Source organism: Triticum urartu, chromosome 4 (assembly GCF_003073215.2).
Source record: "Triticum urartu cultivar G1812 chromosome 4, Tu2.1, whole genome shotgun sequence".
Lineage (NCBI taxonomy): Eukaryota > Viridiplantae > Streptophyta > Magnoliopsida > Poales > Poaceae > Triticum > Triticum urartu.
Genome location: NC_053025.1, coordinates 313,079,214 through 313,106,132, shown reverse-complemented (window position 1 = coordinate 313,106,132; position 26,919 = coordinate 313,079,214). Strand labels below are relative to the sequence as shown.

The window sequence follows — 26,919 nt, the reverse complement described above, 5'->3', positions numbered from 1 at the left end:
CAGGACATACCTTTTTGTGGAATAAGACACTGTATGAAGCCAGAAGCGATACATACGAGTCATAATGCAGGTTTTGGGTTCCAGATTGCCACATGTTCTTTGAAATTCCGCTGTAAATTTGAAAATTATACTCTAAATTAAATCGGTTTAGAGATCTGACTGGTATGAAATGGTATGCAAAAAGTAGATTAGATGCCTTTTTTTTACATGCACTGCTGCTTATTCGGGCATGGGCACCTCAATAAGTACAGAAGATATCCTCCTCTCCTTTTGCTGCATCTACAATTGAAGTTTAGAAGATGTCCTCCTCCCCTTTTGATATGATCTTTTTTTGAGTTGTTTTTGCTACAGGATAGTGCCCTTTTTGTACAAAAACTGATGGTTGGTGCTTACTGATCCACAGTCTTATGATCTGTAATTTCTTCATGAAGCTCGAAGTTCCCATGTCTTCATTTTCAGCATGGATCAACGAGTACCACCCAGTAAAATTTCCTGTTCTCTTCATATTTCTTCTTTTTCCCTTTGCTACTTTTATGACTCCACATCTTATGATTGTTTTGTATTTTGTTTGTCTTATTGACAAGGAGTTTTCCTTGAAAAATTCCTTCTGTTTTGCAATGTGTTGTCAAGTTTTTATCTGAATATTTTGAATGAACACGCACTGGTGTAGCAGCCCACTTGGATGAGAATACGGAGAGGTATTATTATTAATGCTCATGCTTTAAAATATATGCAACTAGCAAAGTTTCTTATTTTCAGTGGCAAATTTTAGAAATTTGCAGATTTTCCTGACAATTTTTTTACCCATTTGAATTGTTTAGTCCAAGGAGCGTGGCACCGTGGTCAGGTGCAGCATTAGCAGGTACGATGCCATACATCCAACCAACCCCTTCTGAATCGTCCAAGACATAAACAAAGACACTACATCAACATAGAAATATATATAGATATAATAACATATATACTATCATCTATAAGCAGACACTACTACTACCATATAAGCAGACACTACTACCACGTGAGAAAAAAGAGATGTTTTTCAAGGATAATGTATCAATACATAACGTAACGGCGGGCGCGGCGTGCCGCCACACGGGTATGGCTAGCTTGATTGAAATCTCCAAAGGGAAGCCAAGCCATCCCTGAAGGCGGCTTCTGGCTTAGAAGCTCGTCAAAGAAAGTGTCTTTACAATGTATTGGTGATGTTGGATACCTCAACCAGGAGATCATCCTAAAGCAGCAAGATTCCTCCCCTAGTATCATCTGCCGGCCGTTGCGCGTAGCTACACAGCCTATGCCCACCCAAGAAGGCGGCTGTGAACTGATCAACATTGTCGAGCTTTTTCTCTTGGAAGGCACACGACATTGTTGAGCTTTGTCTTTTGGAGGCAAGACCCTAACATTCCAGCTCGGGAAATTAACCAGAAGCACCCTGGAGCATGGCCACCGAACAGAAGCAACCGAAGCAGCAGTAACATTGTCCACAACTTTGCAACACTGGGGTACACCTACAGAGCACATACAGAGCAACCATACCGCCTTTATAGGCACCCCCACAGAGCACAGAACACAGCGCACACCAACCGAGTCTAGAGCCCTGTTCGGATACACCCAGCTCCCCAACTGCAGCTCCCGGAGCGGAGGGAGCACCAGCACAATTGCAGGGAGCGGATCGAACCCAGCTCCTCATGCGGAGTGGAGTTACAAGACTGGAGAGCTTCCCAACAGGCACTAGGTATCCAGCCAAAACAACACTAACACCACAGCTGATACATGGCCGAAGCCCGAAGGCCAATACACATCTTACACCCGACACATTTACTCCCGGGCTCATCTGATCCCGGTGAACAGTAAAATCATAAAAACTTTTACACGCAGCAGAGCAATTATTAGCCTCTATTTCTCTTGTATTAATTGCCTTCGTGTTCTTGTTACAAACTTTTACACGCAGCAGAATTACAGCAGAACAAGTGCCACATGCACTGTATATCCGATGTGCACTCTACTAAACATACATAACAATGCTCTATCATCTTTCGATCTCCCTCGAGATGTAAATGCCAGTACTTTTAGATAATGGCGTAGGTAGGCTGAAGGTTGTTTGTTTGGGAGCAAACGCTTTAGTATCCCCGCTTCTGCTAATTTCAAGCCCACATATTCTACAGAGATCTTCCAGCTCCAACTCCTAAAGGAAGGCAATAAGCTTCAATGGTCAGTTCATGGTAGGAGTACACCTTTAGTGTTTTGCTAAATGTTCAGCTGCAGTAAGAAATTGGATATTCCAGCTTAATACCTCGATCATCAGGATATCTGACAGATGTGTCAAAGGATAGTGCTGAAGTTTGTAGCCGCTATGATTGAGGTGTATTAATGCTCTAGCACGGACCTTCAGCAGCAAAGCAGGATAAATACAAGTTGATATGTCATAACCAGGCATGTACCAATATGTCGGCTTGTGAACAAGGCAATATGCAGCACCCATTTCCGTTTTATACACAAGGAATATCGTACATAAAGTATTATAAACAAATCGATAAACAAGGCAACATGGAGGTGGAGCAAACATGTACATTTGCTTTTCCTTAATTAGAAACATCTAATTGCAGAAACACACATCATGCTATAACATCAGCACATACAAACAATCATGCAAAAGTATGACCAAGTAAACCCGCACCACTTTTTTACAGGTCGAGAATTTTAACATGGTGCACATTGATAAATCATCACTTATCAATCATGAGCTCTCAGATGAGATCTATGAGATCAATGTTTTTGAAAAAAAAAATACATGTCCAAACATTCTCAAATTTTTTGTAGACACACATCAATGTTTGATGTACAACCTTAAAAAGTTTCAGTTTCTAATTTAACTTACATTAATAGAAACAAAAAGGACAAAATCAAATGTGAATAGTGTCAAAGTACTATTCACCCAAAGCTGCTATTATTCACATACGAATTTGTCTTTTTTGAATCCTAAATGTACATTTGAGTTTTGAGCTGATTTTTTTCAGAGCTGTAAACATACCCCACATGAATGTTGTCAAATAATTTCAGATTTTTTTTGAAATGTCTAAATATGAGTTTTTCATACAAGTCTCCCCCAGGAAAGTTTGGAGAGAACCCCCGCATTATCTCCCAGGGCGGCTCTGGTGGGAACCTACTCGTGCGGAGCACCCTACGGTCATCCCCATGGACAGTACACCAACTCTCCAAGCACCAAGTGGACCGATGACAAGAGCACGTGCAAGAGCTATCGAGACCGAGGTGAGTTCTCTCCTTAGTGATTTCCACTTCGATGCACTTGGGACGTGGCTACTACCTCAAGCGGAAACACTTTGCATGCTCAGGTACCAAGGAAACAACCATGGAGAAGCTAAGGACCAAGGCCAAGTATTGACGCAAGCGGAACGCCAAGAAGAACAACAAGTTGGGCAAATCCTGCACATGCCCGGATGTCCAGACTCTTTCCCGGACGATCCGGACTCCTGTCCGGATGATCCGGCTACACGACCCGGAGGCACCCGGAGGCCGAGCCCGAAGCCGGATCATCCAGGAACCTGCCTGGATCATCTGGAAGATGCCCGGACGTCCGGCCTCCTGTCTGCGGCTACGACCCTGCCGGACAATCTGGGTACCTACTTGGATCGTCCGGGCTTGCCTGCGTGCAATTCGGCCCAAGTGCCCATGTATCCCTTTCTTACCCCCCCCCCCCTCCCATCTAGTCCTAGACTATAAATACTCTAGTAGGGTTAGCAAAGCATATTATTAGATCTTGAGAGAGCTTTGCTCATCTATTACTCCTCTTGGAGATCAAGACCTAGGAGAAGACACCCAAGTGGATATCAAGGCCTCCTCCCCTAGGGATTGGAGAAGACTACCTCTCAAGGCCTCAATTCCTCTAGGGATTGGGAACAACTACCTTTTGCTATTTCCTCTAGTTGACTTTGGATCCATGAACTTTGGATCGCCAACTGGTGTCACTCTCGACCGTCGATCTTGCATCGGGCGTCTCCCTGAAGCTTCCACGTCGCCGTTCAACGTCCGGCACGCTTTATCACCTGCTCTTGGTTGTAATGGCTATAAATCCTCATCTTCCCCTCCATTCAGATTATGCTTATGTAAATTGGGTTGTAAACTCTAGCCGCCAGAGGTGTGCTACAGTGACACCCCCCCCCCTGTGTTTCTGGTTCACTTGAACCTATGTAATAGGCTGCAAAGCCTTTTCTTTTAAACATGGTGCACATTCACGAAAATTTTGAGAATTTTACAAAATGCACAAGTACCTACAACTTAAAACTCAAACACTCAGCCTTGCATGTTGATATGCCTTTCCCAATGACACAACGACAAACTTAATGTATTTTTTTTCCTTGCTGAAAGGATGAAAACAGAAATGTAAATAGGCATCAAAAGCCACAGCAATGCATATCTTAGTAATAAGTAAACATGCTTCTAAAAGTTAGAAATGAATGCTGCATCAATAAAACGGGTCCGGAAGTCAATGCAGATGGGAAAGAATAAGGATTCATCTGTACTTACCTCATTGAGGAAAGGTTCTACCAAACACAACTGAAGCTCGGTTGCTTCAGCTGCTATCATGCAAAAGAAACGCTTGAAATTCCCAAGGTGGTAGCATCTACAGAAAGGAACAAAAGAGACGTGCATCATTTCAGTTATTTACAAAAAGGACATGAAAGAAGTTAGTTGTGAATGTGAAATTGACACTTGTTAGATGTCCACAATCATATAATGGAGATTGAAAAGGAAAAGAAAGCCATGAAGATCCTGAACCGAGTTACACGAACAGATATGGGAGCATGCACCAAAAAGGTCATACACAATGAGACATAACATGTGTAAGTTACCTCAATATAGTTCTAGCAAATATCATTTCCTTTGATCGTACTATTGAAGCTGGTAATTGGCTGTACCAAAAAGAGAGTGAGTTTGCCTGGAGATAAATAGAAAATTAGGCTAGGGTAACGGAAAGCATAACGATCATGCATAGGCGAATAATGCAAATCAGATATCTAGCTGGCATAAGAATGAAAAACATACCATATTGGGTATCTTGCAACCCAAATGTAGAAGCACAAAGAAGGAATAATACCCGGCCTCTTTATTGCTTTGGGAATTGATTTTATGAATTGTATGATACATATCAAACAGAGAAAGAAGGCATTTCATCATTTGTTCCGTGTTCAGGTAACACAAGGAAGATGCATCAGAATTCTGGCAAGACCTCGCAAGTCTTTGATGGGACAGAATATGAAACTTTATCTGCAGAAGTGGGCAAGCATTAGATAAATGCTGTGAGCAAGAATACTATCGTCTACAATTCACACAACTATATTCCTCCAGCTAGAAACAGAACTGATGCCCGGAAACATAGCTATGGAAGATAGTAGCATCTAAAGTACAAAAAGACACTTAATTGCTAAGACAAATGAAGAAAATGCATGAGAACTAATCTAAGCATAGTTGGAGAAGGAACATATATTTTTTTAAACAACTCTGGAAAATAAAGAGAATCTAAACAATCATTTGGCTGGATAATGTACTCTATCTGATTCCTTTGCATATGAAAGTCTAGGTAAACAAGGCTGCCATTTTAGACGGAAGAAAAGATGGTTGCTCTGTAAGCACTGAACATCTAATTTAAGAAAGATCACACAAAGCAAAACTAGTTCCACCTTACCACACCAAAATTAGCTTCTAGGAATAATAATCTAAACTAATCAAAATCTTGTGTTACATAATTGAACATTTGAGCCGAAGTACCATGAAAACTGGTAAAAGTAACAAGATAAAGATGTGAGGAAGGAATCGGGATTGGACTGTACCACGTCCTCATATATGCGAATAGCTTGATCATTCACCAAATTCTGTATACTAAGATCTTGTCTCACAGACCTTGTTCTATCAAATATGAAATCATGAACAATCTCAAATGGGTACTCTGAAGAATTTAGTAAATGCAAAAGATAATCCATCGTTTCTCGTAAGACTGGAAGAGGGCGTATATCTGATGCCTGTGTGCCGGTAGAGGAGATAGTTCTGCAAAACTAGCAGGAAACCAAGGGTTAGAAGGGGATTAAAAATCACAGACTCCTGCTAGTTTTTTTTATTAATAACCTCTTTACATATAATCAACAAAGTCATCCAGACAAACAGAAAAAAGCATAGATAAGGTTTGTAAGAATGTTGGTGGCTAGATTGGCTCCATGTTGCTTTTCTACAGTAGATAGTTTACAATGTTCACATAGTAGACAGTTCATGATTTTCTAGCCAGTGTCAACAATGTGTCACTTAACTTTGTATGCGTTACGCTCTGTTTAAGAATTCGTCGGGTTAACCAGTTAACTTGCCGATTAATCCCTACTCGTAGGGTCACCGAGTAGCCGATAAACTGATTAATCATCCAACTAATTGATTAACTTGCCGATTAGCCTATTAATCCCCTACTCGCTAGCCAACCGAGCAGCTACCAGTTAACGATTTCCTCAACAACAGCATGGAGAGAAAATGTGTAAAAAGAAAACAGACTGGAGAGAGGGCATCCTTCTACAGCACCCTGGGCCTTCCTGTGTTGCTCCCTAGCCGGCCCAGCCCCAGATAGCACCTGCCCACTTACCTGTTCATCTCAGCCCGCAGCAGCCCACCAGCGCCGATCCCATGTTCTTCTTCTTCCCTTCGTACGGCAGAGCATCCAGCAGGGACACGTCGGCACCTCCTCTGATTTGACGGCCGGAGGCGTCCCTAGGCTGCTATAAGACCACCCCGGTGCCCTAGACCTCCTCCTCCCTCCATTCCACCCTTCTCTTCCTCCTGCCGCCGCCAAGGTAAGCCACACCAAATCCTCTACCGCCGCCGCCCGCGCCATGGCCGAGGAGAGCTTCAACGCCGGCCCTTTCTTCCTCCACACGCTCCGCGACACCTCCACGACCTCGTTTGACTACCTCCCTGTCATCCTCTTCTTCCCCGTCGGACGCCGCACCTTCTCCATCGTTTCCGGTCGCCTCCGACCACCTCTCGTCAGTCCAGGCGCACGGCGTGCCTGTGGTGAGCATGCTCTTCCCATGCACCGCTTTTCCCCCTCGTTTTCTCCCTATCTCGTGTGAATCGACCGGAGCCCGAGGCACTTCCGCCATGGCATGGTCTCCGGCGAAGTTCCGGTGACCCTTTGCTCGGGATTGTTGGGACGGTTAGGCCCGCAGGATCCGGTAGATGCATTCCTTACACGGACATCTGTCAAGTGTTTTGTTCCACTCATGCTGCCTTAGTTTCCGTCATACCGGTGTTATGTTTCTTGATTTGCGTTCCTTACACGGACAAGGTTTATGGGCCCCCCTTGACAGTTCGATGTGAATAAAACTCTTCCAACAAGGCCCAACTTTGGTTTTACCATTTGCCTAATAACAACTAAAATTTGCATAGGGAGTAATTAACCCGAGGATTGTTAATCAACAAACCGGGCCAGGTCCAAAACGGGCGGCCTGCCAGGCCACCACGGGGAAACTCGAGGTCTGGTTTTACTCGTAGCTTGTCCCATCCGATCGTGGCCTGAGACGAGATACACACAGCTCCTATCGGGGTGTCGGCACGTCAGGAAGTCTTGCTGGTTTTGTTTTACCATTGTCGAAATGTCTTGTGCACCGGGATTCCGAGCTTGATCGGGTTGTCCCGAGATGGAGATTTTCCTTCGCGGATCGTGAGAGTTTATAATGGACTAAGTTGGGACACCCCTGCAGGGTTTAATCTTTTCGAGAGCCGCGCCCGCGGTTATGGGCGACTTGGAAATTTATGATATCCGGTTGTAGAGAACTTGACACTAAATCAAATAAAATACACCAATCGTGTGTGTAACCGTGATCGTCTCTTTTCGATGAAGTTCGGGAAGAGAACACGGTGGGGTTATGATTGAAACGTAGGTAGTTCAGGATCACTTCTTGATCATGTTAATTTGCGACCGATATGCGTAGTCACTCATCTTATTCTTGCACTCGTAAGCTAACTACTCATACATGCTTAGTGCTTGCTGCAACCTCACCACTTAACCTTGCCATACCCATAAGCTTTGGTAGTCTTGATATCATGGAATGAGATTGTTGAGTCCTCGTGGCTCACAGATTACTACAAATACAGCTGCAGGTACCTATGAGACAGACATAGGTGATGCCACAGAGCTCCAGTGGGAGTTTGACGAGGATCGTGGGCGTATGTACGTCTCGTTTTCGGACGATAAGTAGTCGCTCTTAGTCGGATAGATCTCGGGGTCTGTAGCAGGGTCGGTTATGTCATTTTATCGTTTGTTTTCGTCTGTAGTCGGACCCTGTCTTCATTTGGATGATGTATGAATGATTGCACTATATGGTGTAGACATGTGGCGAGTGTAAGCCTCTACCTAGTATTCTCATCTATTTAGTAAATGATATGTGCGAAGATATAACCATTCTTGTGACGGGCTCAATATGCGCTTATGCCCCTAAGTCGTGCCTCAACATGTGTGGGATATAGTCGCATATTGGGTGTTACATTAGGACACAGTCCCAACTAATGAAACCATCTATTTTACTCCCTTGAGGTGATTGGAAGGTGGTTTTGTTGTGACGTACCATTCCGGTCAGCAAAGAACTAAAAAAATGTTAGTCCCACATGCCATATTGGAATCATCTTCCCTCTATCTCTCCGGAAAGCAGGTCATTCTACCCATTACCTCTGTCCCTTAACAACAAGTCAACAACAACAACAAAGTTTTTAGTGCATCTCTAGCAGACCCCTAAAAACGCGCCAACCCGCAAAATAACCGCTCGTTTACAGTTTCGGGCGAAAAAGTGGCCCGAGCAGACACCGTATCGGCCCGCGACCTATAAAAAAAATTGCAAGGAGCGGAAAATCTTCGCCCTGAACCTTTAGATTCACAGGGGGAGGCCGATCCGAGCTCGACCCCTATCGGTTGTGAGATTTGGTGGGAGGGACATTTCCACGCAGTTGGTCCCGCTTCCTCTTCCCTCCGCCGCCAACCACCTCCCTCCGCCCGCTCAGAAGCACCTTCACCGGCTTCCCTCCGCCGCCATGGAAGCCTCCCAGCCGTCGGCCGTCACCATGGATGTCATCCACGCGCCACCCCCTACGATAGATCTCGTCGTCGGCCATGCCGCGCCCGTCGCCGTTCAAAGGTCCACCGCGCCACCCCGCAAGCGGCAGGGCAACGTCATCGTCCAGGGCGGCGCTCCCACAGCACCCGCCGGGAAGGCACGCGCACCCGCCGCCTCCGATGCGAATTTGGTCGGGCACCCACCGACGAAGAAAGGGAAGGTTTTCGATGCGAAACGCAAGAAGCTCGCCAGAAGACCTACCCCGCCAACACCTCCCCCGATTGCCCCGGCAAGAACTACCCCCAGGATGCCCGCCGACGGCGCTGCTGCCGCCACCCCCGAGGTGTTCGACGGAATGGGCGCGAGGTCTGATGCTTCGATTTCTTGCACTTCTTTCACTTTTCTCCATTGCGCGTGTTCGTGACTTGTTGAGCGAAATTGTAGCGCTGGTTTGCATGATGCGACTGCCGATTTCGTGCAAATGTTGGACGACAACACCGTCGACATCGATCAAGCCCCGATCGCTGATTATGGTTACAATGAGATGGATGGTGGCGTGCACGGTCATGATGAGGAAGAAGATGATGTGGAGGAGGTTGATGAGGGGGTGTTCGACGAAGTGCAAGCAAAATCACGCGCAAGATGAAGAACTACACGCCATTGGAAGATAAAATCTTGATCAAGGCTTGGGAATCGGTGTCTCTTGATGCGTGCACCGACACCGACCAAACCGCCAAGTGGTATTGGCAAATGATAGAGGATCAGTACCTCCGCATGATGGCAAAGTATCCCAACAGGACGCCACGCACCTTTCGGTCTCTCCAAGGTCGTTGGGACGTGATCAAGCTGATTTGTAGCCGTTGGGCTGCTTGCTTGACGCAAGTCCGCAATGAACCTCCAAGTGGTGCCATTGAATCCGATTATGTGAGTTTGTTTTCATGTCGCAAGTTGTGCAAATCTTTTGTAGTCATCGGAGTGGTTGCATAATTTGACATTGTTTTCATTTTGTATAGGACAAAATTGCGCAAGAAAGGTACAAGGATGTGGAAGCTTCTGGTAAAAAGGCATTTCAACTAGAGCGTTGTTGGGAACATAGTTACCAGGAATCCGGGTCGCCCGGGTCGAGGAACGGGGTCGAGGGTCGCGGGTCAACACCCCTCCGGAACATGGTTTGACAAGGGGTATACATCTTCGGAACGCTAATCAGGGACGTGATACGTCTCCAATGTATCTATAATTTTTTATTGTTCCATGCTGTTATGTTATCAATCTTGGATGTTTTATAATCATTTTATAGTCATTTTATATCATTTTTTGGTACTAACATATTGACATAGTGCCAAGTGCAAGTTCCTGTTTTTTCCGTGTTTTTTACATCGCAGAAAATCAATATCAGACGGAGTCCAAATGCCACGAAACTTTACGGAGAATTTTTATGGGCCAAAAGGAACACAACGGGCCCTGGCTGCGCCTAGGGGGTGCCCCGAGGGGGGCACAACCCACCAGGACGCGCCAGGAGGCCCAGGCGCGCCCTGGTGGGTTGTGCCCATCTCGGGTGCCCCCGGACCGCCTCTTTGCTCTATAAAACCCCCCAAAATCCCATAACCCTGGGGGAGTCAACAAAATATTCATCAAGCCACCGCAGAGTCCAGAACCACCAGATCCAATCTAGACACCATCTCGGATGGGGTTCACCACCTCCATTGGTGCCTCTCCGATGATGCGTGAGTAGTTCTTTGTAGACCTTCGGGTCCGTAGTTAGTAGCTAGATGGCTTCATCTCTCTCTTGATTCTCAATACAATGGTCTCTTGGAGATCCATATGATGTAACTCTTTTGCGGTGTGTTTGTTGGGATCGATGAATTTTGAGTTTATGATCAGACCTATCTTTTTATATCCATGAAAGTTATTTGAGTTTCTTTGATCTCTTATATGCATGATTGCTTATAGCCTCGTATTTCTTCTCCGATATTTGGGTTTTGTTTGGCCAACTTGATCTATTTATCTTGCAATGGGAAGAGGTGCTTTATAGTGGGTTCGATCTTACAGTGCTTGATCCCAGTGACAGAAAGGGAAACGACACGTATGTATCGTTTTGCTACTAAGGATAAAATGATGGGGTCTATCTCTACATAGATAGATCTTGTCTACATCATGTCCTCGTTCTTATTGCATTACTCCGTTTCTCCATGAACTTAATACACTATATGCATGCTGGATAGTGGTCGATGTGTGGAGTAATAGTAGTAGATGCAGGCAGGAGTCGGTCTACTAATCTTGGACGTGATGCCTATATAATGATCATTGCCTAGATATCGTCATAATTATTTGAGGTTCTATCAATTGCCCAACGGTAATTTGTTTACCCACCGTTTGCTATTTTTCTTGAGAGAAGCCACTAATGAAACCTACGGCCCCCGGGTCTTCTTTCTCATATATTTGCCTTTGCGATCTACTTTTTATTTGCTTTTATTTTCAGATCTACTAAACCAAAAACCCAAAAATACTTTGCTGCAATTTTCCCTAATTTATTTTATTTGGCGTTCGATCTATCAATCTACTACAAATTTATCTCACGTCCGTTTGCCTATCTTGAGGCGTCGTACCACGAAAAGGATTGACAACCCTTTAACACGTCGAGTTGCGAGGATTTATTATCTCTGTGCAGGGGCTGTTTACGTTGTGTTGCTTGGTTCTCCTACTGGTTCGATAACCTTGGTTTCGTATCTGAGGGAAATACCTACCACCGTTGTGCTGCATCATCCCTTCTTCTTTGGGGAAATACCGACGTAGCTTCAAGCGACATCAGGACACGGATCGCAATCCAAAGGGATTCAGGTCGATGACCTCGGTACGATACATGGGTCATGGACTCGTGGTAGACAATCCCGATGAAGTTGGAGGGAAAGAATCCCCTTTACGATCTGATATGGTTCCTTGTATTGCGGAGGGAAAAATTCCGCAACAAAAAGATTACTAAATGAGCCAAGTCAGCCCTTATGGCGTGATTTTTCTCATCTGCCATTATTACTTTCCACGAAGAGTTTGTCAACCAATTATCCCCAAATCCCGGTCCGGCAAGGATCAAGATCCGAGCCTCCCACCGTCGCCTCCACGTTCTCCTGTTTGCCCTTCCCACCATTCTTCTGCCTCAAACTTTCCTAGTCGGCGTCGGAATCCAAGCGGCTTGCAGCTTGCGTAAGTGCGAGACAGGAGATGCGCATACGGCGGCGGATAGCTCGAATGCCGGCAAGCGAGCAGGGGATCGCGGAAGGTCGGACTCCGGCAGGCCGGTTACTGGCGGAGTTCAGTATTTTGCAGTGCCTAGTGAGATTGCCTGGTAAGCATCAGTTCCCCATGAATTCGTATGTGTTTCTAGCAATCTTGCATTCTGCTTCTTGGAGTCTTGCACCTCAGTCTGGGTCAGCGTCCACCGATCGGGGTCGTGATCCGGCAATCGATCCAGCTCGACCCGGCGTCGTCCCCAACCCTCGATCGGGGTCGATCGACCCCGGGACATGGACGCGCCACCGACCCGCGAACCAGGCTACTATGGTTGGGAACTTCTTAAAGATAGCGAGAAGTGGAAGGTGATTGACAAAGAATCCCCACCGAAGAGAGGTGCACTCACCAAGATGGATGATGATGATGAAGATGACGATGGCCCAAAAACAAGAACAAGCCCGATGGAAACAAGAAGGCCAAGGACAAGATCAAGAAGGAAGCGGAGGCATCAAGCTTGCGGGACAAGCTAGATCACATGATCAAGTTCAATGAGGTATTGATGATCAAGATATTGGAGGCAAGAAAGGAGTTGGCCGAGAAGAAGGCTCAAGAGAAGCAAGAGAAGTGGCAACTACTCAAGGAGGAGACCGTGCGCAAGGCCCGCCAATGAGAGAAGAGCCATGGCCAAGCTCCCTCAGGCCTCGTTTGTTTCGTGTGGGTCGGAGGGGCTTTCAAGGGATTAACCCCGCGAGTCCAAAATCCCCACAAAACCTCGTCGACCTGTTTGGTCCGCGACGTTACATGGGCCCAACCCTCTCGCTTCCCGTTTGATCCACGTCTTCCCACGCACTTCAGAACCCTCGAGGGGGGGAGGGGGGGCTCGAGGATTTGGAGACGCCGCCGCTCGACTCGTGAAGACGCCGCCGCCGCCCGACTCCTCTCCAAGACTCCACCGCCATGCGCCTCCCCAAGATGCCGCCCGACGCCTCGACGCCGGTGTACCTCCACGGCGTACTAGACTTCTCCCCGGTGGTAAGTCCTCACCTCCCCTCCTTTCCCCTCGTCGTCTAGGGTTTTCCATCGAACATGGCTGTTGCCTCTTCCTCCCCGGCCACACGGTCTCCGAGGTGCTTGATCCCCGCCTCGTCCAAACCGGTCGTCACCAAGTCGTGGGCGACGATGTAGGGCTCGATGCCGGAGTTGCCGGACTTGTAGTAGAGGTGGAGCAGCATGGAGCAGCGTCCACATCCCTCTGCCTCTGCTGCTGCTGCACAATTCCCTTGCATCTCCATCTGCTCTCCTGTTAATTGATCGCGCCCCTGTGAGTATACTGCTCTGTTCCTCATACTGTTAATTGGTCGTGTCCCTATGTATATATCTGGTGACTGTCTGTCTAATTGTCTTCAATTCATGGATTATCATTACCTGAATTTGTCAATCACGTGTGAATGAAATTAATGGAGAAAGGATTCATTCTTCTTCAGACCCTTTTTCTTTCTTTCTGATTGAGTGAATGGATACTGGTGTGGATGTGTCTTTCTGAATGCATGTGCACTTTTAATTAATTTCCTTCTGAATAGAGACTACGGTGATCTAAATGGCTGATCGGCTTCCGTTTGTGAAACGGAATTCGGATCTTGCAACGGAGAAAGTACTTGACTTAAACATTCACTTGTAGTAATTGCACACTTCTTTCTTTGTATCTAGAGGTAAGTTTTCTTGGACTAAACAATAGTAAGCAAATTACTTGTTTCTTTTCTTCAATTTCTTGTCATATAGACATTTACTGTTTTTGTTACTTGTCATGTGGTAGTCAAGTTGTTGGTCTGATTCTTGTATTTCTTAATGTCTTTGATAGAGGTAGTTTTAATACTCTTGCTTTTTATTCTGATGGATTCTTTGGACCTATCTAGGGATATGAACCAATTGCAGTTTGTAAGCTCAAGTCTGTTCTTGATGGATGCTATTGTTCCATCAAGTCTGGATGTAATAGTGAGGTCTTTTTGATAATACATAATACATGTAACTTTTTTCATTATCACTTGCTTGCAGAGCACCCCGTCAATTTTCTAGAAGAATATTAAGTTTAAATTCCATATCTGTTTGACATGATTAATTAATCTGGTTGTTTCGTGTCTAAGCATATTTGCTTGCAAGATTTCTGCACTTATTTTTTTCCACGTACGTACTAGTATATCTTGTTGTTCATAGATAGATTACTGTATGATTTGTATATATCACTGTCTGTAGGTGACATGGAGAGATTAATTGTCTGAACTATTGTAGATGTCCTTATCATGTTGCTTAGTGGCGCCACACGTGTCCAGGTCCTCGCTATCCTCGCCAATGTTTCGTATATGAAGGGATAATCCTGCTCATTTTTGGGTATGGGAATGCTCTTGCTTTGAACGATGACTTCTAGTCGTTGCATCTGTGTGTATTTGTATGTTGTAATTCGCTGAGCGAACTGTTATGAGCAGAGTACTAGAACATCGGTTGGCCTATTTAGCTTTCTTGTACTAGTCATCTGTCTGACTTGTTGGCCTATTTAAAAAACTCATCTCCTTTTGTTTTAGTAGGCTCTTTGGCAACTAGAGAAGCAATCTGGACAAACTTTTGGCCATTCAAAAACTCGATGATCATGACATCGTAAGAGCAATTCATCTGTATGACAACATCATTCTCATCCTTGCTTGGTCTGTAAATATGTAATTGATTGTGAGCTATTGCAAAAGTACCCTGTATAGCGTTGTGTTTGGTGTTGTGAAAGATCATGTTGCTATGAAGATATTATTGGTTTCAAGTCATGCTGCTATGAGAGATTATGTTCTTGATGTGAAGAACTGCTGTCACATTTTTATTAGGTGTCATTCACAATTTTATAGCAAGTTTGTCTAGCTATGATGCTAATTAACCTGTAAAGATTGGATTTTTAACTGTTTTACACCATTTTAACTCAATAGGGCGATCTCTGCCTACCTGTTTTATATGAAGGGGATTGTGGCTGGAGAGGGATTTGACGTTTCAAGGGGATCTGAGGGGAATGAGTAGAAGAGGGGGATTCACCAAATCCCCTGAAATCCCCTCCTCCCCAAACCTCTCAAATCCACTCCTACCAAACAAAGCCTCAAGAGGAGAACAAGATCATGATCATGAATCGAAATGAGATGAATGAGGTCACCAAAGAATGGCATGATGGCAAGGTTGGAGATCTTGGAGATGAGGAGGCTAGCCGCAAGAGGCCATGCGGTGCCAAGGTTCGGCGGTGGTTCGGCAAGTGGTGGTGGCAATGGTGCGGTGAAGACTTCATCTTGTGATGATGATGACGATGGAGTGATGATGGGTGCGATATCTTTTGGGTTGTGGCGCGAAAACTATGTTCAAATGTCGCCAAAATTGTGTTTGAATTCTCGAAATTTCTGTTTTATTTGTCAAAATCGCCGTCAATTGCATTGTGTGGTTTTACGGTTTGAGGGCCGAAATCGGCAGCGTGCGGAACAGAGCCCGCAAACCAGAGCGGGTTTGCGGAACAGAGCCCCGATATTCTCTTTTACCGCTTGGGTTTGCAGGATCTGTTCGGCCGCAGCCAATTTCGGCCATTAAAATGCGCTTTTCTCGGCCCTTAACCCGGTTATAAGGGTTGCGGTTTAAGGGGTCTCCTAGAGATGCTCTTAGTCCCAAACAAGTTGGGGTAGGCTAGAGCTGAAACCCATAAGATCTCGCAACCAACTCATGGTTCTGACACATGGATATCAAGCTTCCACGCACTCTTGTCCATGGCTAGTTCTTTGGTGATACTCCGGTCCTTCCCTCTTAACGGACTCCTCCCATGTCAAGTTTGATCTACCCCAACCTGTCTTGACATTATCTGCACGCTTTAGCTGTGTGCTATGCACTGACGCTTCTGGAGGCCTGCACTGAATATGCCCAAACCATCTCAGACGATGTTGGACAAGCTTCTCTTCAATCGACGCTACCCCAACACTGTCTCGTATATCATCATTCCGGACTCGGTCCTTCCTTGTGTGGCCACACATCCATCTCAACATGCGCATCTCCGCCACACCTAACTGTTGAACATGTCGCCTTTTAGTCGGACAATACTCAGCACCATACAACATTGCAGGTCGAACCGCCATCCTATAGAACTTGCCTTTTAACTTTTGTGGCACTTTCTTGTCATAGAGGATGCCAGAAGCTTGGCGCCACTTCATCCATCCGGCTTTGATTCAATGATTCACATCTTCATTGATATCCCCATCCTTCTGTAGCATTGACCCCAAATATCCAAAGGTGTCCTTCTGAGGCACCACCTGCCCATCAAGGCTAACCTCCTCCTCCCCCTCGTGCCTAGTAGTACTGAAACGCACCTCAAGTACTCAGTTTTAGTTCTACTAAGTCTAAAACCTTTGGATTCCAAGGTTTGTCTCCATTGCTCTAACTTCCTATTAACCCCATCCGACTATCATCGACTAGCACCACATCATCCGTAAAGAACATACACCATGGGATATCTCCTTGTATATCCCTTGTGACCTCATCCATCACCAGGTCGAAAAGATAAGGGCTCAAAGCTGACACCTGGTGCAGTCCTAACCGACGCCCGCAATTCCCATCTTCTTCGTTCGCAATGGTGACGCCCACCCAGCCTTGCGACGCCTTATCACTAGTGGAAAAACGGCTAGCCACAACTTCTGTTTGTGGCGCGCCATTTTTCATCAACGCCAGCACTATTTTTTCCAAATAGTGCTGGTGTCTGCCAAATTGGTACGCCAACTATAAGTTGCTATTGCTGACGCTGGCAATACATCCTACGCCACTACTATGCGGGCCCAGTTGTCGTGACCAGTTGCAGCATATTGGTGTCGTGTGATTTATAAACACGCCATAAATACTTTACATTGTGTTGTCGTGTCTTCGCCCGAAACACCAGCACTAAGTTGTGCCTATATATATGTTGGCAGCCCCTTCTTTTCACATTCACTTCCATTCTCCACAAAATTCTACTCCCTCTTAGTCGGCTGCTTTGGTGACAATGGACCCAGCGGAGCTTGTCGAATCGGCACGAGCCACCCATTCGAGCCCACGTCGGCGTGGCTCGCAAGTTTGGGACTCCACCGCCTTGGCCGAGCTCTCATCGGGCCCCGTTAGCCACGACATGCGCTCGTCACGGCCAATGCGGCCAGCCCTGTCTGGCGAATCATGCCGCTGCGCGACGTCCCTTCGATGATCCGGCAGCTATGCCACCGGCGCCGAAGCTGCCAGGAATCGAGCGAGGGCACCTGTGCTGCTTTTTTGCGGTTGTGGACGCCCTGCTAATAAGCATATGTCGCACACACAAAGTAATCCAGAGCGAGAGTTCTACATCTGCGGTAACCGTGGAAAGGTACGTAATATATATGACAGAAAATACCTCGATATTCTGCTAATTTGCACAATTCTCGCGATCATTAATATGTGTGTGTGTGTGTGTGTATTGTGATCCATAGGCGTCAGGGACAAAATATTGCTACACATGGATATGAGTGAGTTGCTCGAGTACTCCATTGGTGAACTAAGACAAGCTGAAGACTGATGTGATGCGCGGCCAAATCCAAAAATTCAAGATGCTTCGATATGCCCTTTTAGCTAGTGTTATGCTTGGCCTCGTTCTCCCTGCTGGATCGGTGGCAGCTTTTTTTCTCATGGGAATCATTACACTGATGATGTTCTTAGTCTAAGATCAAGAGTGTGTACACTGTAGTACTAGAAGTTTATATATATGTGTGTGTGTGTGTGTGTGTGTGTGTGTTATTATTTTCATCCTTCAACTATTATGTATCTATGCTAGATTAATGAGATCGATTGATGCTGGAAAATAAAACAATAAATAATAAAGAATAGGAAAATAAAACAATAAAATAATAAACAATAGGAAAATAAAACAATAAAATAATTAGTAAAAATAACAATATAATAAACAATAGGAAAATAAAACAATAAAATAATAAACTAAACATCCATATACATATAAAAAACAATATGTGTAGAAGATAGTAATGGCGTTGGCCTCGTAGGCCAATGCCAGCAATTACCCCACAGCCGCAATTACCCCACCGCCCTCCGCAGGAGATATTGATTAAATTACACCCCCCCCCCAACACCCACACCGTCGATCCCCATTAAATCACCGCCGCCCCCATCGCCCTCGCCTCCCCTGCTTCCACCGCCTCCGCCTCCACCGCCGAAGTCCCCATTGCCGTCGCCTCCACCGCCGAAGTCCCCGTCGCCGTCGTCGTCGCCTCCGCATCCACTCCTCGCCGTCTACCGCCGCCGCTAGTGAGTTCTACTTAGTGTAGTGTAATAGTAGTGTAGAAAATTATCGAATTTTGTGTATACGAGTAGTGTAAAATTTTAGTGTAGTTGTAGACTATGATTTTAGATAGTGTAATTTATTAAATTTCTAGTAGTGTACTTGTGGTGAAATAATGTAGTGTAGTTGTAGACTATGATTTTAGATAGTGTAATTTTATTGTATTTCTAGTAGTGTACTTGTGGTGAAAGAATGTATAGTGTAGTTGTAGACTATTGTATTTCTCGTTAATATGCCCATTTTTTACTAACTTGTTTAGTTATATATATATGCATCGTCACAGATGGCACCGAAGTTTCGTGGTGTGCGACAAAAGGGAAATAAGAACTATGCCACCATTAGGAAGGACAATGTCGTCCACGAACTTGGCCATTGGGACACCACGGAGTTAGCGGCGCGCGCTTATGATGCCATGGCAGGAGAGTTCTTTCAGGAAGGGGCGAATCTGAACTTCCCTGAGTGTCGTGAGTTCGCGATGTTCCTCGCGCCTAAGGACATGAGGATATGCACTAGGGTTGAGGAGAAGGAGAGCAAAGAGGCCGAGATGTAGTTCTTCGACCCATTGGTGAGCGAGCTTGCGAGAGATGACAAACTCGTGGAGGCCAACAAGATGATGTTACTTCAGTATGCAGCCAGGAAGAGCGCAGAGGAGGATGCCTTGGAGCGTGAGGAGGGTCAGCAGGGGTGTCGTCGTAGGTCGACTAGGCACGACCACGAGGCCGGTCCCTCTGGCCACTAGCTTAGCGCGCGCTACCTATTTCATATGAACTGTTTAACTTTATGCATGTTTTATGTTTGAACTACGCATGGTTTGTAGAACTGTTTTATTACAAGTACGTATGTGTTAATAACTAGTGGGCGGATAGCGCTGGTTTCGTACTAACTGCTTATTATGTTGCATTATATTTGTGTGCATCTTAATTATGTATGCTTATTTTTCTCAACTTCATGCATGAAAGCAGTAGATGGATGCCCCATGTGAGACCTGTGGTTCGGTGAGATGCCGAAGGGATAAGAAGTTCTTCATAGATCAGCCGAATGACTTCCTCACTAGGACGGTATGTTTTAGTTGAACATGTTTTGATTGAGTTTCATGCATGACAAGACAATTGTGTAACTAGCTAGTTACTTCTTTCTTTCAATTTTGCTCAGGTCATCCCTTGCAGGGCAAGGCATGACTTCTTAGAGAAGTTTAAAGTTCCAGTTGATGCCACCATCACATTCTAGTGCACCCTCATGAAGATGCTGACGGCCCAAAAATTCAATTGTCTTGTCACTAACGATGCAAACTGCACCTGCTTTGGTTGCCCTGGTTGGAAAGCCCTTGCAGATGCTTACAAGATGGAAGCTGGGGAGAGAGCCACGTTGACATCCCTCCGCACCCCCTCTGCTCACCGATCTTTTAATACCCGTTGATCCCTGCCGATAACATTCCCCCTAGCTGTGCAGAGGTGTTGCTCCTGTTCAGTGTGGAAGTGATGGAAACAACGACAGAGATAGATCTGCCATAAGTAAAATTAGCAATCAAACAAATGGGAACTAGCATGGCAGGTAATATTGAGATAATGAAGCAGCACAAAGGTTGTGGAGGAGCAACTCCACCTTGCTGCTATATGTTAGACCTTTGAACCTGAGCATTGATAGTTGTGGATGACACTAGGAGAGTTGGGACAATTTTCGTTGGTTTATTTCTTACACAATGCCATGCCAACCTGAGGGGTTGGGGTTACATACTTATAGGCTGCTAGCCAGCCAAGCATATGCTGAGATGCTACTAAGATGCCAGTCTAAGATGCTAGTCTAAGATGCCAGTCTAAGATGCTATCCTAACTGCCAGTCCTTGATGGTCAGGAACTCTATCCTAACTGCCACAAGGACCATGTGCTGCAGCCCCACAACGACCCTAGTACACAGACTTATCCAACATTCTCCCCCTAAGTCTTGTACGTCGTCTTGTGGGAGTGTTGAATCATCCCGATCCTGGAGCAAAGCTCGAGGAACTTGACCCTCCCAAGAGGCTTGGTGAGCAGGTCTGCGAGCCGATCCTTGGTGTTGATGTAGCTCGCCTCGATGCTCCCTTCTTCCACACAGCTGCAGATGAAGTGGTACCTCAGCCGGATGTGCTTGCTCCGTTCGTGGAACACGGGGTTCTTTGCCAGGGCCAGGGCGGACTTGCTGTCCACCAGGAGCTGCACCGTTCTGGTGTCTTGAACGAGAAGATCACCAAGCAGTCGAGCGAGCCAAAGCGCTTGAGTGCAGGCGGTGGAGGCCGCTATGTACTCAGCCTCACAGCTAGACAGGGCCACCACCTGCTGCTTGACTGATTGCCAGCTCACGAGACACTTGCCGAGGAAGAGGATCTCGCTCGTGCTCTTGCTGGTGTCGATGTCGCCGGCGTGGTCGCTGTCGCTGTACGCGACGAAGTGTGCTGCCCCCGGACACCTAGGGTAGTGGAGGCCGTGGTCGAGGGTCCCTGCTATGTAGCGGATGATCCTCTTCACTGCCTGCTGGTGTTCCGACGTCGGTCGCTCCATGAACCGACTGACATAGCCGACGGAGAATGCTAGGTCCGGCCGTGTGTGGGTGAGGTAGCGAAGGCTCCCCACAAGGCGTCGGTACTGCGTAGCATCCACTTCCTCCGTCGTGCTGTCGCGGCTCAATTTCAGCCTCTCCTCCATCGGAGTGAGAGCTGGATGGCAGCCGGTGAGCCCAGCTAGCTCAACGATGCGCTTGGCATAGGCGGACTGTCGAAGCGCGATCCCGGAGTGATCCTGGTGCACCTCAATCCCTAGATAGAAGGAGAGGAGCCCTAGATCACTCATCTGGAAGGTGGCCTTCATGTCTTCCTTGAATGTCGCCACCTCTGCATCTTTGGTGCCGGTGATCACCAAGTCGTCAACATAGACGCCCACCGGCAGGGCATTTCCTCCACTGCCCCGTCGGTAGACAGCGGCCTCATGCGGGCTTTACTCGAAGCCCATCTTCTTCAGCATGGAGTCCAGCTTGGCGTTCCACGCCCTAGGTGCCTGCCGTAGGCCATAGAGGGCCTTGCGCAGGCAGAGTACCTTGCCCTCCTGGCCGGGAATCGCAAAACGCGGTGGCTGATGCACGTAGACTTCCTCCTTCAAGTCACCGTTGAGGAATGCCGACTTGACATCCATGTGATGGACACGCCAGCCCTCCTGGGCAGCTAGCGCAAGGAGAAGTCGCACGGACTCCATCCGTGCCACTGGAGTGAAGGCGTCGTCGAAGTCGACTCCTTCCTGCTGCAAGAAGCCTCAGGCCACCAGGCGAGCCTTGTGCTTGATGATGGCGCCGGCTCCATCCCTCTTCAGCTTGAACACCCACTTAAGGGTGATTGCGTGGTGACCACGAGGGAGGTCAGCGAGCTCCCAGGTGCGGTTTTGCTCGACCGCATCCATCTCCAACTGCATCGCGGCGCGCCATGCCGCATCTCTCTCGGCCTCTACAAAGCACCGTGGTTCGCCGTCCTCACACGCGAGTTGTAGCTGCGCCTCCAGGTCACGTGGCATCAGTCCCGGCACCGGCTGGTCGCCGAGTAGGTCATCCATCGTGCGATACCGCAGCTTTTCGCCTCCATACCACGCGTCGACCCGCTCCTCGTCGTGAGTGAGCGGGGAAGCAAACTTCATCGGGTTGTGCTCTGCGTGAGCTGGTGCTGATGAAGATGAACCCGGAGTGGTGACCGCCGGGGCTGGAGTATGCGGCGTCGCCAGTTGTGGTGCCGTCGGCGTAGCGGGCACCGGAGTCGATGTAGTTTTGGGGGCCGGGGTAGACGTGCCCGGCGGAGAGGAGCTGCTTGCTCCCCCGGCTTCCTTGAAGTGAGCGTACTCGACAATGAAGTCGTCATACGTCGGCGTCGCGCCGTCGTCCACCGCCTTGTCCCATTGCCACCCTCGCCCTTCGTTGAACACGACGTCTCGCGCCGTGCGCACACGCTGTGTCTTTGGGTCGAGGATGCGGTAGGCCTTTGAGCCCTCCGCGTAGCCGATGAAGACTCCCGGAGTGCTCCTGTCGTCGAGCTTGCCGATGTGCAGGAAAGACCGATCGCGAAGTTCCTTCCTAGCTTGGCCTCCACGGTCCCTCTTATCTTTACCGTTCGTTTGCCTCAGGATTTGTGCAGGAAAGCAGAATCACGAGCGCGCAGCTGTTCGCTGCACTTTCATTAGCTGATGCGGTCCAGTCTTGTCATGTCCGTGAACTGAAACGTTGCTGCAGCAGCAGGCTTTCTTGCTATGAGACAAACTCATACTAGTTGACCTGATGTCCAGCATCAAGCTCCCATGCAAGTTGCAACTATTATAATACTTTTGTACTAGAGTATCACATTCTATAGAAAAGAAAAACACATTTCTTCATTCTTTTGTACGAGAAGTTGGACTAGGTTATCATCTGAATATTTTGTTGCAAATTACAATGAGGAAAAAAGTTTCATGTTGACAATCAAATGTCTACCTCTACATCTCTCACCACATGCCCGAATAGAAATTATAAATTATATGCTTAATATATGATGTACTGAATTTATATGCTAAATAGAAATTATAAAATCCCCACAATTTATTGTGTCAAATATATGATGCAATACCAACTCTCTCTCTACATATCTCTCTCGGAGGGAGGAGGCAAGGGATATAAGGCAGCAGTAATTTTGAGACCATGATTTTTTTCTAGATGACGATGTGGCTTCTCATGTGGTTCACAGAGGATCCCGCTGAAACGTTATTAGGATCAACTCCATTTATTACTGCGTGATGGAATCCACGGGTCCAAACAACACAAGAATGGACAAAAGCATGCCAGACTAGTCTGACGGACCCGTCATGTCGTGTACAGTACCCTGACTCGCGCCAGACCATTAAGCGCTGAGCGCCAGACACAGCTTCTAAACTTCCGTTCCTGGGCACACATCTCTATGCATCGAGGCCCATATTGAACGCCTAAGATAGTGGGTACCGCGTAGCTCGCGCTACAAAAAACCGCTCTCAAGACCGATCTGATAGGAAGAGGAGATATAATATACTTAACATTAACAAGCCTTGAAGTTTGGGGTTGTAACTTAAACTCGGCATTGAGTTCAGGATTGTAATGTGCACTTCCCTCAACAATACTCCCTCCATAAAGATCTAAACGCTCTTATATTTCTTTAGAGGGAGTACAAGTCTAACTGTGTTACAGGCGCAATCTCAGGACGATCGCAAATTCAGCCTGTGTGTATTCCGGCAGTGGTTGGACAAAAAGAATGCGGGTCAGGTGTGCGCAGCAATTGTACACAACTAACATAAAGAGTCCACTGTTCACCTGCAGCCTATCATTGCCAACGCTAATTTTCAGTTAAGCAAAACTTCATGCCAGGCTAACTACCACATGGAACAAAACTAATCTCACCATTTGCATCATAGAAACAATCCAAGCACATAAGGACCAAAAGGGACTACCCATAAAGCATCAGGCTGAACCAACAGCATGTATAAATCAGGAATAACCTCCACGCGTATATGGATAATTGGAGATCATGGACGGCTCACCTTCTTGACGGCGAGGGAATGGGACGTGCGCATGGGGTCGCTGCTCACACGCTCAAACACGGCCAGATCTCGGAGCCGCTCCCTCTGCGCTCTCTCTGTAGCTGCAACAGAAACATTAGCAACAATGAGTTTAAACGTCAACCAATTGATGAAGCTAGACCACTGATCGCGTAATTTCGTCGAACAGATGGTGCGCGTCAGCTCCGCGAGAACCCGGTGGGGAGCTTCGGTTCTCCGAACAGGTCAACGGCTCCGTGCAGGCTGAGAGAAATTGGACGAAGGGTGTTACCCGGGCACATGTCGGGACAGGTGCCCACGATCGGCTGGGCGTCGCTGGGGATGACCGCGGCGGCGGGGGCGGTGGAGGGAGGAGGTTGTGTGGAGGGGCGGCCGCGGTCTTCACACCGGCCCGGCCATCCTCGGCCTCGGGCGTTGCCGCGCGCGTAGCTCCGGCCCCGATTGCCCGCCCCGTCGCGCCGATCCATGCTCGGTTGAGAAGGAGCTTCGCCCCGTGCCGCGATCTCGGGGATAGCTCGGTAATTTGTCACCCATGGAAACGCGACGCTGGCTGAGGGCAGCGTGTTTGGTTCAGGGGAATTAGAGATGTCGAATGAGAATTAAGGAGTAAGGAGATTAAAAAATCACTGTTTGATTAGAGGGAATGGGAGTTTAAGTGGGAAGAGGACTGGGAGTTGGGAAGCCAATTTCCATCGATTTTTTTCCAGGGAGTACCTTGTTAATTCGTGAGGAGAGTTTATCCCACGTCAATTTCCATCATATGCCAAACAAGAGAATGGGAGTAAAAATCTACTTCTCATGCCTAATCCCTTCACAAACACTCTTGTGCAAACTCCCATTCCCTTGCCCAAGTGTTTACCAAACAGGCTGTGGTTGATAAGACAATCTTATCTTAAGTCTTGCATGTAATTTAGAGATGACAAAAAAGTATGTCTATAATGGGTTATATCTTAGCCTTATCTTCAATAACTAGCAATTCCTTGAAACATGGTGAGACAAATTATGCTAAAAGATCATTTCTTGTCTTATTTTAAATAAGAGAAGACAAGTCTTTTCTTACGAGTTCTCTCTCCTTCACCTCATTATTTATCCTACGTGGCACTCCTAAGATAGCATTATTGTACATGCACTGAGTGTAGTGTGTGGTTGCGACGAAAACTCGCTGGCGCGGACGAGCTTTTTCTCGAGTACCATGAGTGTGTGTACTGCTCTCTATTTCTAATTTCTAATGTTTGAGTTGGTTCAATAGTATTCATGGTTTATTTTCGTTTCATCATTTTCAACCATTTTATTTCGCTGGTTTTTTTCGTCCTTTCCCTACTCTATTTGTTTAGTTTCGCATGTCCTATCACACAACGAAAAAAATCTGAACAGATCAGAACTTTTCATACCGACGTAAGTTATTTAAGTAATATCTTTATGTGAAAGAATCAATCACGATCAATCTCTAAAAATCAAATTTAAATTAATTACCTTAAATCGTTTCATCACATTAATTTTTTTTCGCGAATACGCTAAGGATGCGTATCTTTGCATTGATAGAAGGAGAGTGTTTACAGCATGAGATTAGGATGACCCACTATGCCATGTACACAAAAGGGAGGCATGGAAGTGGACGTCGAGCAAACAGACGGGGTTGCTCATCCCCAAGAAAACTCAAGCCTATCGCTCAGGGATGATGTTGGTGATCGCGGCGGCGCCGTCCTGGGCCCAGAGGCGCGCTTCGTCCTTGATGGTGGAGCACAGGTGGGAGACAGAGGGTCAGTCCCCGTCGAAGGTGCATCTGTTCCTATGCTTCCAGATCCACCAAGCGGTGAGGATGATGAGGGAGGATAGTCCTTTTCGCATGGCCGCGGGCGCGAGAGCACAAGAGGAGGCCCACCAGGTAAGGAAGTCGGTGTCTCCGGTCGGCAGATCAGCGGGGAAGCGAGCCCAAGCAAGAACATCGTACCACACCTGGCGGGAGAAGGAGCAGCCAGCCAGCAGGTGTTGCATCATCTCATCTTCTTGGTCGCAGAGGGCACAGGCGGGCTCATGGGGCAGGCCATGTCTCGCGAGATGTTCGGCCGTCCAGCACCTATCTTGGAGGGCAAGCCACATGAAGAACTTGACGTGAAGCGGAGCCCATGATTTCCACGTGAGCTTCCAGTGTGGTTCCTCACAGGCACCACGGAAAAGGGCCTGGTAGCACGAGCTGGCAGAATAGGTGCCTGAAGAGGTCCAGCGCCAACGGATGGTGTCCGGAGAGTCGGTAAGCTGAAAGTGCCGAAGCGCCCGCCAAAGCTGCACATACTGCACCATGGCCTTCGGATCGAGAGCGTCGTGGATGTCATGAACCCAGGAGCGTTGGGATAGACCATCTCGGACCGTGCGAATCTTGCGCCATCTCTTCGGGATCAGTTGAAAGAGCTGAGGAGCGATCTCGGAGACTGAATGACCGGCAATCCAGTGGTCAGTCCAGAACATGCACTTGTCACCTCGGCCAACGCTCCAAGTGGTCGAGGCACGGAAGATGGCGCCGACAGTGGCATCGTGCCGGATATGCAAGTGGCTCCAGGGGCGCGAGGGATCGGTGCCCTGAAGCCAAAGCCAGCGCGCACGGAGGGCGATGCCCACACGCTGTAGGTCGCGAACCCCCAGCCCGCCAAGATGAATAGGCCGGCAAACTCGC

The 26,919-nt window shown here is 47.3% G+C and overlaps 1 protein-coding gene across 1 annotated transcript; it reads right to left on the bottom strand.

The window, feature by feature from the left end:
• Nucleotides 1-1,875: 1,875 nt before the first annotated feature.
• On the bottom strand, nucleotides 1,876-24,821 carry LOC125551570 (SAC3 family protein C-like). Its single transcript, XM_048714821.1, has 8 exons — nucleotides 24,520-24,821; nucleotides 24,231-24,331; nucleotides 5,850-6,071; nucleotides 5,065-5,286; nucleotides 4,872-4,957; nucleotides 4,546-4,642; nucleotides 2,294-2,386; nucleotides 1,876-2,185 (listed from the first exon to the last, which is right to left on the bottom strand). The coding sequence occupies exons 1-8, from the start codon at nucleotides 24,713-24,715 to the stop codon at nucleotides 2,030-2,032; spliced, it is 1,173 nt and encodes a 390-aa protein (XP_048570778.1). The 5' UTR covers nucleotides 24,716-24,821; the 3' UTR covers nucleotides 1,876-2,029.
• Between the last annotated feature and the right edge of the window lie 2,098 nt (nucleotides 24,822-26,919).